General features: G+C 49.8%; 1 protein-coding gene across 1 annotated transcript in view; it reads right to left on the bottom strand.

The window, feature by feature from the left end:
* The window catches only part of Nuak1 (NUAK family kinase 1), a 70,522-nt gene extending 56,794 nt beyond the window's left edge, over positions 1-13,728 (bottom strand). The window contains exons 1-2 of the mRNA XM_055627951.1: positions 13,108-13,728; positions 8,223-8,225 (exon numbers count right to left, since the gene is read on the bottom strand). Of these exons, the coding sequence (XP_055483926.1) occupies positions 8,223-8,225; positions 13,108-13,344 (240 nt within the window). The 5' untranslated portion in view covers positions 13,345-13,728. The remainder of the gene's footprint in view (positions 1-8,222; positions 8,226-13,107) is intronic.
* Between the last annotated feature and the right edge of the window lie 206 nt (positions 13,729-13,934).

The following is a 13,934-nucleotide window of genomic DNA, read 5'->3' as shown; positions in this document are numbered from 1 at the left end:
AATGGGCAAATGCTAAGTGTCCCAGAGACTACCCCTAGCCAGCTAATCAGATTCATGTCATCCAGGACAGTCTGTGAGCAGTCACAGCTGCATCCTGCAGGCTGGCTTGTCCCTCCAAATTTGAAATCGTTGGATTAGATAGGCATCTTAACTAGAGCACCCTCATCGCTGTATGCCTAGAGGCTTGCACAGCACCTGACACACTGGTCATAGTAAAAAATATCAGATAATTCCAGCCAATGGTAACCCTGGAACTATTTACTTGGTTGTTTTTTGTTTTTTTTTTTTTTTTTTTGAGGTGTCATGTACACACCAAACAATGCTAATACATTTTCTCATTCATCTTTTTTTTTATGTATATGAGAGCTTTATCTGCATGTACATGTGCATGACAGAACAGAGCATCAGATCCTCTTGTAGATAGTTGTAAGCAACTGTGTGAGTGCTGGAAAATGACCTCAGAACCTCTGGAAGGGCAGCTCGTAAACGCTGAGCCACCTCTCCAGCCCTGTCTCGTTCATCTTAAAGCTCACTTGGTATATCCTGTTTCCCAGGCTCCCATCTACAAGGTGGAGGGGTGAGGAGGAGATTCAACAAGACAACAGAAGAGGTGCTTAAGCGGTACTGGGCACTGTGGGGAGCCTTGCAGCCTGCCCCTGTCTAGCTAAACTCAGCATCTGCACACACAGAACTACCTCAGTTGGTGGAATTGAGCTGTCTTTGCACAATCCAGTGGTAGACCCCAGGGCTCCATGCAGGGCCACTAGCCACTTAAAATGTGTCTTGTACAACCAAGAAGCTGATGCTTTCATTTGATTTTATGTTAATTAATCTTAATAACCACAGGTGTCCCTGCTGGTCTGGGGCAGAGAGAGAAAAACTCTCTCCTCTTGGTGGTGGGTGGGGTGGGGAGGCAGGCAGCAGGGCACGCAGTGTGAGCAAGGGCCGTACAGCACTTGTGATATCAAATGCCTCGCACCCAGTTACTGATGTCCTAGTGTTCCCTGGCAAAGCCAGGTGCGAGGCTTTGTGCTAGGGCTGGAGTTTTTAGAGCCCACGATCAGCTGGAAGCAGTGTGCAGCCCAGCCACACCCCAGGGACTGAAGCTGAGAACAGAGATCTCTTTCACCAGTCTGCTGGTGGTCATTGTGTCCTTGTTGAGGACACCTCACTCGGTTCAGGATACTGGGCAGATTTTATGAGATTTCTTCGCATTAGGCATAAGCACAGATACAAGCCTCTTAAATTCCTCCAGAAAATTGGTGGCCGATCATAAAATTTCATAAAATTAGAACTCATTGTGGGGCTGGAAGGAATGTCAGACTGCTGCCACCAGAGAAATGCTAAATATTTGGTTTTTTTTTTTTTTTTTTTTCCTTCATGCTGTTTTAAGAAGCAGTTGCTTTTTCTACTTGAAGCAAAGGGAGGGGAGGGGTTTTTTTAATTGTGTTTTTGGTTTGTTTTGTTTGTGGTTTGCAAATGGCATCACCAGATGAAGCAGTAGAAAGTCCTGCCTGACCCCTCCTCCTTCAGCTAGCAGCAGCAACATACCCGAGTTCCTTCATTTATAAAAAACAGTGGTTCTCAAAGTAAATAATAAAAGTAATTTTTTAAAAACTTTTGAAAACAGCGTTTTCCTGGAAAATGGGGTTAGCACAGCTTAATTCTTTTCTTTTTAGGTTTCACTTAATTCCAGAACATTTATTATAGCCTGGGATTTTTTTTTTCTAGTGCTGGGGATTGAACTCTGGGCTTTGCACATGCAGGCAAGTGACCTACCACCAAGCTACAACCCTTGCCCTTTCTTGTAGTTTCTATTTTGAGTCAAGCGTCTCACTGAATTGCCCCGATAGGCCTTGAATTTACAATCCTCCTGCCTCAGTCTCCCAAACAGCTGGGATTATAGGCCAGCTCCACCAGGCCTGGCTTTGACATTTCATTAGCAAAATAGATACTGCAATCACTCATATACTCAAGTTGCCCATATTTCTCAGCCACATGGAATGCATCAAAAAATAAGACAGGTGAAGGCCCTGTGCAGTGAAGGGTGTCCTACAATGGAAGAGGATGAGCAGAAGGCACACTGGCTCCTGCTGTTGTGATATAATTGTTAACAAAACCCACAACATGCAGCCTGTGAAAAAGGCTAGCGTGTAAGCTGCATGGAAGCAGAAACCTGTCTGTCTCACCATCACTGTATCACTGTAGCCGAGGCAGTGTCTGACACTGCAGCTCCTTCACGACTGCAGCCAGCACCCTCTCATTCACAACAGCTCCACCTAGAATTCCAGCTCTGATTTGGGGAGAGCCATTTGGTCACTCCTTCTAAGCCTCTACGTCCTTGTCTGCAAGATGACTATGATAATCACACAGGTTCAAAGACAAGAAAGCAAGGCCAAAATTAGTCAAGGGCTGGGGATGTTACTCAGGGTAGAGAACTAGCCTTGTCTGGAGAGAAGATGGGGCGCCGGGCATCTCACCCCCATCCCATTTGCCACTGGAGACCAAGGAGTCGAGCTGTCCCCGAACACTGGATGTCCCCCACCCCAAATCACTTGATAAAGCCTAAGGGGAACACAGTGTCTATGTATCCAAAGGCAGAGCCAAGGGCTGAGCAGCCACCAGCCTCCAGTCTCACTTGGGCCCAAACCAATGACTCCTTGAATTCTAAGAATATAAACAGGAGTGACATTCTTTCCAAACACCTGAGCAGACTGTGAGCATGCCCTGTGGACCCCAAATAATCACAGCCCATGCTTAGGAGCTGGGCGCTATTCTCAGCAAATGTTCTGTCATGAATTTTTTTTTTTTTTTCCTGCCTGAAACAGGGTTTCTCTGTGCAGCCTTGGCTGTCCTGGACTCGATCTGTAGACTAGGCTGGCCTCAAACTCACAGCAATCTGTCTGTCTCTGTCTCACTGAGTGCTGGGACTAAAGCCATGTGCCACCACACCTGGCTCCATCATGAATTTTTATGTCACTGGAGGAAGTGAGTCCCACTACTGCTGTCTCTTACACTGAGGGGAGTGAAGGGCACACTTTCTCCAGACCTCAGTGTGGGCCTCCTGAAAGAGGTGGGGCTTCTGGGGGCAGAACCAGAGTACAGGGCAGTGAGAAACAGTTGGAGGTCGGGTGGGCCATCTCTCTGGAAGAGAAGAAGCCCTGAGCACTGAAGCTCCTGCTCCTTCCTCCATCACGGAGGGCTCCTGGCAGCAGCCCCGCCACAGGGCATGAAGTCTGGCCTTCACCAGTCATATTCATGGAATCCTAGAGCTGGTTCTCCTCCCAAGAGCACAGTGGTTCTCAACCTTCCTAATGTTGAGACCTTAAACATAGTTCCTCGTGTCATGGTGAGCCCCAACCATAATATTAGTTACTTGCTACTTTATAACTCTGATTTTGTACTGTTGTGAATCATATCATAAATATCTGATATGTAAAACCAAAGGGGTTGAAACCCACAGGTTGAGAAACGCCACCAGAGAAGCTGATACCTTTGAGGTCATTCTGTCCCTTTCCCTCCATTTACAGGTGAAGCAAAGACGCTGAGCGCTAGAGCGCCTACTATCTGCACTAAATTGTGTAATGGCTGTGGAGCCCACAGGGACCTTATCTGGTATTCCCGGGGAACATCCTAACCCAGGAAAAACACCAGCCACTCTATAAGGGCCACAGATTTCCCTCAGAAGTCCACACTCATGTCCTTGACTTGCATGGCTATTTCCACTTCACAGTTCATCCCAGCTCTGCAGGTTACAAAGAGCAGCAGCTCCCACTCACAAATGAGATAATCAGATAATCTGTGCCCCACTCCCACTCATGTCACCATCCTGAGAAGACTGCGATGTGAGTGTCCTCTGGTTCATCAAGCTGGTCCCAAGGCATAACACAATGGCAAGAGCAAAGATATATTCTGGCTTCTGCAGTCAAAGGCCTCTGTGGGATCTGGAGTGGTGGCTCAGCACTTAAGAGCACTAGCTACCCTTCCAGAAGATCTAGGTTTAGCTCCCATCACCCACACGGAGGCTCGTGACCAGTTGTAACTCTAGTTCCGGGGGATTTGACACCCTCTTCTGGCCTCTGCTAGCACTGCACACAGGTAGTACACAAACACTTTCATATGAAACACTCACACACACATAAAATTAAAAATAAATAAATAAATCTTAAAAAAAATCTTTTTAAAGGCTCCTGTGGTCCTTGAGCCACACTGTTGGTCAGAGATTGGGAAAGAGGACCACTGAAGCTACCAAATCCTTTTCTAACCTGCCATCCAAAGGATGGAAGTTGAGTCACTCCAGCCGCTTCAGGAAAGGAGCTAATAAAACCTTCCACAGCCTCATCTCAGGCCCTTCCCAATAGAAGTATCTATGTCACTAATGAAAGTAAATGACGCGGAATTCTTTTCTCGAGCTGAAAAGGTCATGATGGTATTTTTTCCACACATACACTAACTCTGCCGTCCAGTGGGTTTACAGTTCCTCAAGCACTTGATTTACAACTGGGGAGAGTGTCTTTGAAACCTCAAAAATGATTTCTGCAACTAGAGCCTGCACACTCTACAGAGCTAATCAGTGGGACTCCTCAGATGAGGGGTGGTCAGAGGGCTGGGACCTCCAGAGGAAGCCTGGAAGCTCGGATCACCCCAGGCACGGAGTGCACAAAGCTCCAAGAAGTGAACAGCAGATGCCAAGGAAGCAGGCCACGGACAATTCAGCACCCTCCTCTCTCCAGCCAACAGACCCATAATGGAGGATCATGCTACAGTCCTGGCCGGTCCACCCTGTGCACGGTGGTGAGGAGACGGGTGACAAGGACTGCAGGAGAACTTCCTGCTGCCTCTGGCCTTCTTACACCTTCCCTTCTCAGGACTGTTGGTATACTATTCCTGCAGCAGTTGTTCGTTCATTCATTTATTCATTCATTCTCACTGAGTACCTACCGCACACAGCAGTTACACAGCTTGCTGCTTTTCCCCTAATGGATGATAAACAGGGGGCTGTACTCCACAAAATCCAATGCTAAGTAAGCTGAGACATAAGAACAAGGAAGGAATCTTGATGGCCACAGCAAATGCAAATACAGAACTGAGTGAGTCTCCATGAGCCCAAGGAAGGATTTTGACAGAGACAGGGGCCAACCCAAGGCCCTCAGGTTTCCCATAACTCTCCCAAGTAATAACGCTTTCAAGATCCTACTGTCACAAGCCACAGGATCAGGGGTGTGCACCACCACTCCCAGTCCAACCTATTCTTTTAAAATATTTTATGTGCATTGGTGTTTTGCCTGCATGTATGTCTATGTCAGGGTGTCTGATTCCTTCAAACTGGAATTATAGACAGTTGTGAACTGCCATGTGGGTGCTGGCAATTGAACCCGGTCCTCTGGAAGAGCTGCCAGAGCTCTTAACTGCTGAGCCATCACTCCCGCCCCCTCAACCCATTTTTGATATAAAGCTTCAATCCAGGCCTTACCAGTAATAAAACTTGTTAGCTAAGGTGTCTAAGGTCCTGCTGTGAGGCAGGTTCTGCACTGGAAGCTTCCACGTCCTCCTAGAGCTGATTCTGAGCAATGAGATACCGAGGGGTGCTTCTGCCAACAAGAAACCACTTCAGCTCTCCAGGAGCCTGCAGCTACGGAGGAGCAGCTGGGATGAGGCCCTGCGTCTGCCTACTATGCTGCTGGGCTGTCTTACTCCACTCCTGGGTGGCATACTCTGGTTCTTTCAATGAACTACGTGCTGCACTCTCAATTCTAGGTATCTCAGTGCCATGAGATAACCAGTGTCCTCTGAAATGTGCCCCCAGTGGTGGTTGGGCCCATTCTCAGCACACTTGCAACACTCTAGGTGATGGCTAAGCGGGAAGGAAAAAAGGTACGTTAGTCAGCCAGGACAGGAATGCATGCCAGCTGGAAAGAGGGGAACAGCTACCGCCACCATCTGGGTTTGCAAGCAGGGATGTGCATGCCCTGCAGGCACAGGGCACCAGGCAAGTGACCAGGAGGTGTCTTTTAGTCTAGCACTATCAGCTGCATGGAAGGCACCCTTACTATCCCAGGCAACAGGCTTAGCTGCATTGTCTCATTGAGTCCCCTCAATAAGCCATCGGATAAGATACCTGATGAGAAAGAGGGAAGCAGAAGCTAAAATATAGTCACCTACCCAAGGTCACCTTGCTATCAAAGACTGGGCTGAGATTTGGATATAGAGAGTTATCGCCAAGGTGTGTGTGTGTGTGTGTGTGTGTGTGTATGTGTCCCAAGGTAAGCAGGACACAACATCCCACTTCTTACATAAAATGCAAGTCTTGTGGGACTGCAGGTTTGACAACTTCTAGTTCTGACAAACATGACCTTCCCCAGCCATCACTATTCCCTGCCCCAAAGCCCCACAATTTTCAAGTAATGGTTTTCTTGAAATATGATCCACATTTCCTTCAATTCACTCATTTTAAAGTACACAGTCTGTGGGAGGGGAGGGTTAGTCTATTCTCAAAGTTGTGCAATCATCATTTCAATGGTAAAATATTTTCATGACCCCCAAAATAAACATAGCACTTAATAGTTACTTTCCTTTTACTGTTTCTACGGACTGGCTCACTTTGGACATTTCACAGACATGGAATCATGTGTTGCATGGTGGTCTTTCGTAACTGGCTTCTTTCACTTAGCACTGTCTTCAAGGTTGCTCCATGTTGTAGCATGTATGAAGCCCTCCACTTGTTTTCCTTGCTGAATAACATTCCACAAATACTCAGTAAGTAAAATTACGCAAGAGAGCCTAAGAATATTCTAAGTAGAGTGAACACACCATATTTCATGTATCCATTCACAGGGAGGTGAACATCTGTGTGCCTTCCACTTAGGGAAGCTTATGGATAACGCCGTTCCAATCCTTTGTGAACACGTCTCTACTCGGACATGTGTTTATATTTCTCCTGGGTAGACCTGGGAGTGAAATTGCCCAGCCTCAGTTTTTTTTACATACAGTTAAAAGTTTACTGAAGAATTTCTCCATGAAGCCAACATCTGGCTGCTCCTGGGCTGTTTCCAGGAAATTTTATCAATTCCGCCAGACTGCACTCATGGGTGGGTCATCTGGCCCAGCCCCTCCTCTCCCGGGGCCTGGGATCCTCTCACTGTTGCACTTGCCAGTGTCGTCTGGACCCGCGCAATGATAGATGCATTCTGCTTTAAAGCAGATACTTCACAAATCATAACTCACAGATGCTCCAAGCCTTTCATGTGGGAAAGACGAATGAGAATTCTGCAGTCTGACTCTGAAGCCACTGAGGACAGGAAGCCGCAGCCAGGAACCCGACAAGGCCTGGATATATACGTCTCCCCCTGACGAATGCACGAGCAAATGTAACAGCAAAGGAATTTGTGCAGGGAAGGGTCTGCCTGTCTTTGCAGACTTCGCTCCGCTCGTCCATTCATCTCTCGTCTGGTGCTTCCCTGCCAACTAATGCAAATGTTCCCTGGGGTCAGGGAGTTAAGCTCAGTCGCTACACCTCTCCGCAGTTCCCCTGGGAGATTTATACAACTCAGTTCCTTCCTCAAGCCCTGGTTAGGGTCCCACTTCATGCTTGGCACTCAGCAAGGCATTTCTGGTGGGCAGCAGTGTGAGATGGGTTCAAGACAGTTAGATGGGGGGAACACAGACAAGAAACCTTCCCTGAGCTGATGATCTCTTGCCGCATCCGAAGAGAAGGAGACCAAGAAATCCTGGCACAGGCTTTTCTGCGCTACAGGCTAAGAAAATGAACTTGTCCACACATGGAAGCCTCTGGCCCCCAGGCATTCTGGATCAGGCTATTTGGGGAACGATGAATACAGTTGTGTGTCGAGGTGAAGCGCTCCTTGGTCTGAGTCACTAAACCGTCCAAGAAGCAAAACCTCACACCCATCTCTCCCTAGACGCTTCCATTTTTTGTCTCCTCTCAACTCAACTCTTGTGAAACCATCTCTGCTCCAAGCCTGTACCCCGCAAGTCCCCAGAACTCCTCTGTGACCTGCATCTAGCTGAGCTCCATCCCAAGAGTGTTATGGTCCAGGTCTCTGGGTGCAAACACTGGCCTTGCTGATGAAGCTGGCTAACCTCACTAGGAAGATGGGATGATAAGATGTGCCCCTGGCACACCCCAACTTGAGAAGTATTAACTGCTGCTATTATCAGTGCTCATGGCCCTCCCTGTCTACCTGAGCAGTCCTACATCCCACTACCTCACAGCACAGATCTCATATTCCACAAAACCTGGCCCGCTCACCTGCCCCTTGTGATGCTGCCAGGTTCCAGGCTTCTGAAGCCCAAATCCAGAGACAGCTTCAGCAGTACGTGGCCTCCCCTCTCTTTAGCTAGTAGAAAATAAAAGCAAAGGAGTGTGTAGAGCAAGTCTGCCTGTCTTCAGACTCTCTGCTTCCATTCACTTCCATTTCCAGCCATGCTTTCTGTTGCCAACAAACTTCAGTGCATTCTTAGGTAATGGCCAGTGACCGATAATCCCTAGCCCTCCGTAACAGTCCTTTGCTCTGTGCCATCCTGGAAGACTTACTTGTCACAGCCCTGCCTCTACATTCATTTCTTGAACTACAGCAAGAACCCGCCTCAGAAAAGAACCAGCCCACAGCCACTCCAGCACACTGGCAAAGCAGAACATCCCATCACCAGCTGTGTGACAGAAGGAAGGCTCCCGATTTCTCCAGCAGCCATGGGTTTCCTGAGTTAGGAAATACTGCCCAGCTATGACCCTCCACTCTTTGCCCACTGGCGTGTTATTTTCTCCACCTGTAAAGTGGATCTGACTATAGTGAGCATAGAGGTGAGGGTTAAATGAGGAAGCATGTCTGTAAAGCCCTAGACTCAGCATGACACACCTCATGATTTCAAAACCATCAGCTGGTGGCAGCTGGGACACGGTTTAGCTGATACATGACTTGTGCATTACATTACCTGTGTTTGATCCCCAGGACCCACATAAAAAGGCTGGGTGTGGCAGCACACTCTTATAATCCCAGCACAGGGGAGGCAGTCAGGTAAGGCCCAGGGGCTGGCCAGCCAACCCACTAATCTGCCAGCACCATGCCAGTAAGCACTGTCATCCCTGAATGATGGCTGCCTCCGTGGGCTGCGATGCCTGGCCTAGGAACCGTTTCCTCCATGTCTTCTAGCAGACAGTAAGCTCCTTATTCACACCTGGCTCCACATTTTATGGTGAGTGTGCATGGCAGACAGTATAAAATCCTAGTCACACCATCCACCAGAATTCATTCACTATTTGTAGGCACTTACTGCTTGACAGTAAGTCCTGAAGGAATGAGGACTGCAGACAAAGAGCAGACATCCCTGCATCAGGCTTCTTCACCCAAGCTCAGTCACTTCAGGTGTGCAAAAGTCACTTAACATGTCTGGGACAGGTTGGGATGACACACTGGTCAAGAGCTCTGACACTCTGGAGACTGGACTTGAACCTTCCGTCGCTCTAACACTGCACCTCGGCCACTGTGCACACAATGCCCACACATAACCTAGTCAGGCAGGCCGACTTGTTCATATGGCTCTCAGATGTACCATTTGCCAACGCTGGGCAGAGGGAACCACTTTTGGCAAAAGCATTTATGCTCTCAACATTCACTTCGGCCAAATGCTTCCTCAAAAATTGTGTGTGTTTGGGTTCAATTTTTTTTTTTGTTGGTGGTGTTGTGTTTGTTTAGCAATACTTTGTGTGCCCTAAAGGTCTAAGGAATTGGCTCCCAAAAAGTACATGCCCTATGATGAACCAGAAGTTCATCCCACAGCCTGCCCCAAACTTCATCCAAACAAAGGTTATGCAATAAATGGGGCCCAAATTCAACCCTGAAGAAATACACTCAGATCCTATCTGAATCTGGTCGACTGTCTTGCCCTCCTATGCCCACGCCTCCCTAATTAATCTAATTATGCTAGCAAAGTGAGTAGCTAGCTCCCTTGCCTCTCCCTCTTTCTCTGCAAGATCCAAGGCTAATTGCCCAATGCAACCTGTCTCTCCAATGGCCTTAAAATGGAGTAAGAAATGAGAATAAGAACGGCAACCCACCAGGAAGGAACACCAGAATGTTTCATTTCCCCCTTTCAGACTTTAATCATTTGTCTCCTGCAACTGTCACAAACCCAAGAAGTTGGTGCTGTTGGCACCCTACTTTCCAGCTGAGGAAACTGGCATTTCAGTTAAGTAGCTTCCCTAAAGCTGCAATGCCAGTAAGGCATTGGTCAAGGTTCTGAACAGCAGCCAGGGCGCTGAGCCTTTCTGTAAGGCTGTCCCAATGTTACGCTCATTGTCTCAAGCCACTGTGAGCTTCTGCCTTACAGCCGTGCTTAAACTATGGCTGTGAGACCACTTTGGGGGATGAGGAAAAGGAGAGGCCCAGACCTTGCTAAGGGGTGAACCAGCCTCCTGCAAGCTCCTGACTGCATTCTCTGCAGGGCATTGAAGGGAATGCAATGTGTGCCTTCCTCTGTCTCATTCCAAAGGCCCCTCCAGAAATGAAGTTCTACATGCAAAAAATGACTCTCCTCTGTTAGCAGCACCCCTACTCCAGGCAGGAATGCTGGTTTCCCAAGCACTTCTGACCGGCTGATTCACATTAATACCCAGCACCTGAGGCACACTCACAGCACAGGGGAGCGCCAGGGCTCCTCCAGGGAGCCGCTCTCAAAGGGACTCAATGAACACATCAATCAGAATTCTACCTGCAGATGGAGCCCTCCTCAACGAAGGCTCGGAGGCCAGCTGAGAATGTCAACTGATGTCATAAAATGTTTCGCTGCTCTCGACACTGAGTCACCAGGCACTGAATGGGCATACACAATGCTGACCAATATTTTCTGGTTTTGCTTGTATTATTTTCTATTCAGCCAGACGTGGGGAATTTTCCACCTGACAACTCCCATTTCTCACTTGAGCTCGCATCTGTAAAGAGCGCACTCGGCGGGGAGGCTGCAGGACTCAGGAGGCCTTCTCTCTGAGACCTCAGTTTCCTATCTGTTAAGCGCAAGGTGTGTTCGCCAGCAAGGGTCTTGCCAACATTCTCAACTCAGCTATCAAGTAGAAAACAATCCAAAGAAGAAGTGAAGCAGTTTGGGAGCTGTCAGTTCCTGGGCCTGTATCTACTGCCAGCTTCAAAATCTCTACATAATTTTTGAATAAAACAAGAGATTTTGCTGAAATTAATAGCACAATGGGAGGGTGAACTACACAACAACAGCTGGCTGGTCTCGCCGAGGAGAAATGAGCCTCCCTCGTTCTCTCAGCGCCCCTTAGTGGCCACGAGGCTAATTCCTGGCAGAATATTCAGTTTTGTGCAAATAGCCAGACACCCAGCAAAAGAGGAAGGCAGGCGCCTGCCTACCAATGCCAGTCTAACCCATCCTGTAGATCAGACAGCTAGAAGAACGTCTGACTGGAAGCCAGAGTGGAGCTCAGCAGGCAAGAGTATGCCAGAGACTCAAAGCAGCTGGGCTGACTCCTGAGCACTTGGGTGTGAGGGTCCGCACTGCAGATCCCAGACTCTCCCTTCCCTCTCAGCCCTTCATTCTCACATCTTCAACCTGCACATCAGCTACGTCTGCTTTTCATTTTCCTTCCTTGCCACTTGCCAGCTAGCAACTCTTTAAGACAAGGGAAAGGAGCTACACTGAGTTTTTGCTTACTCAACAACCAGCCTGTGGAATGTCACTTAGAGGAAAAGCATGAATGAAGCGCCGTCCCAGGCTTCCTCAGAGAACAACTTTGCTGCCATCTCATCTACAGAGTTCTCAGTCTGTAAAGCAAAGGGCACCTGGGCAATTGCTTCACAACTTGCCATAGAATTCACGAATAGCAGGGCAGTTTATTGTAAGAACACAAATTGCTATCTCCAATTCATTGATAACAGATTTTTTTTAATTTTTTTTTTTTTTTTTTTGTTTAATTTTTGTCAGCCCAGACAGTGAATCTGGGGGGGGGGGGGCATGCAGCTGGTTACATATTTGAGAATTATGAGGGTAAACCTTGCCGACCATAATCATTTTCCCCAGAACTGTCTCTATACAAATATAAAAGGAGTAAGACAACACGCTGATAGATCACTTTGCCCTTCCCTATAGCCACTGGTTAGGTTTATCAGCAACAGTCCCCCCAGGCCCCCAAAACTGCACACAAGAAGCCTCATAGTTTCTGACTTTGGCACTAAATCGATTAAGATACATCTGATATGCTTTAAATCAAAGAACCATGTTCATTTCTGCCATACACCACACAAACTCTGCAACAGTCAGTCACTTTGAACCCAACTCTAGCCACAAGCAGTGTGGATTTCAAGGGCCTGTTCTGTAAAGGGGAAAATGACAACAAACCAAAGTTGGGACAGGACTGAGCCCCCAAGGCACCCTGGCAGAGCTTCAGCTGTCACAGGGGCAGCTAGCCAGACCCTTTGAACAATCTAGTAGCCTTGCAGCCAGGACCTGGACCACAAGCGAACCTGCTGCAAGTCAGCTCTGGGTCTGAATGGCCACCCCATGCCCTGGACATGTTAGTCTTGCCAAAGGCCAGAACGCAAACTGTCAAAACCCTCAGACATTCAAGGGTATGTCTTTTAGGTTTTACAGGCAGGATTCTCAGTCTCCTGCAGCCACAGCAGCACGGTGCGGGGATGGGGGTGGAACAGCATCCCAGTGAAAAGATGCAGAGAGGTGGGACTGTGGGCAGAGGGCTCGGGGAGCAGCTACCGGACCCAAGACTTGAGAGGCCAGCTTCGCGACTAAGGACGTGGGTCTTTTTGAGCAAATAAGGAACTCCCCGGCAAGGTCTGAAGGTGTGTCTGAGGGGGAGACCCGGGTTCCCAAAGAAGCAAAATGTTTGTGAATGCTAAACACTACTTTGCTAGCTGGGATTAAAAAATGGGGGGAAGCTCCAAAAATACGTGCAGACAGGATGTAACAAGTGTTTCCAAAGATAACGGGGATGTGGGATCTTCTGCGGAGCCCCCTCTTGGTGGAGGAAGCCCGGTGGTGTGCCCAGATCCCCCCCTTGGTCCGCCGCAGAACTAGCCGGGACCCCCCCCCCCCCCCGGGATTCCCCTTCCTCCCCACTCGGCCTGAAAACCTCTCGATGGCTCTCTTGACTTTGCCGTAGGTACCTTTGCCCAGGGTCTCTTGCAGCTCATAACGATGCTTCAAGTTGTGCTTGTGGTGATGTCGTTTCACCCCGTGAGGCTTCCTGGGCTCCGCTGGGGCGGCAGTCGCCTCAGCCACCGCCTCCCTCAGACCGGGCAACCCGGTCTCCACCGCAGGGCCATCCCCTGCCGCGAGCACTGTCGCCCCTTCCATGACCAAGCGCGAAGCGAGCCGGGCTGGAGAAGGCAGGACTGGGCACGGGGACTCGGGGTGGTCCCCACCGAGGGAAACCAGGGTGCGTTCAAGGTCGCCCCCGCAGCATTGCCGAGACGACCCGACCTGGCTCTGGCTGCCGCTGGGGCGCTAGCGGCGGCGGAGACCGCACATCTGGCGTCCCGGGCGCGCACGCTCGGCGCACCGCCCCCCGGCCTGCCGTGGCAATCTGCGGAGCGTCCGGCTAGGTGGCGGCGGTGTCAGGGGAGGCGGCGGTGTTCGCGAGAAGGAGGGGAGAGGGTGGCTTGGCGCGCAGGAGGGGAGTGTTATGTGGGGCGCCGCGCCCCCCGCCCCCGCGCCGGGAGGACTCGCAGACGGGGCGGGGCTGGAGGGGAGCGCGGGGCGGGCGCCCGGGTGTCCCCACCTCCGCGCCGGGCCACCGCGCAGGGAGGGGGCGGGGTGCGTGTCGTCGTTCACCCTTTGTGCGGCGCGGCGCAGGCCCGGGCGGCGGCCGGGCGCTTTGTCCTCGCCGGGCGGGGACGGACGGTCTCGGTTGGGGTGCGGGAGGGGGGTTGGACTCCTCAGTGCGC

This window comes from Psammomys obesus, unplaced genomic scaffold, assembly GCF_907164565.1.
Source record: "Psammomys obesus unplaced genomic scaffold, mPsaObe1.curated_primary_1811, whole genome shotgun sequence".
Taxonomy (NCBI): Eukaryota; Metazoa; Chordata; class Mammalia; order Rodentia; family Muridae; genus Psammomys; species Psammomys obesus.
Note: the sequence above shows the minus strand (reverse complement) of the source record. Positions and strands in the feature narration are given on the sequence as shown.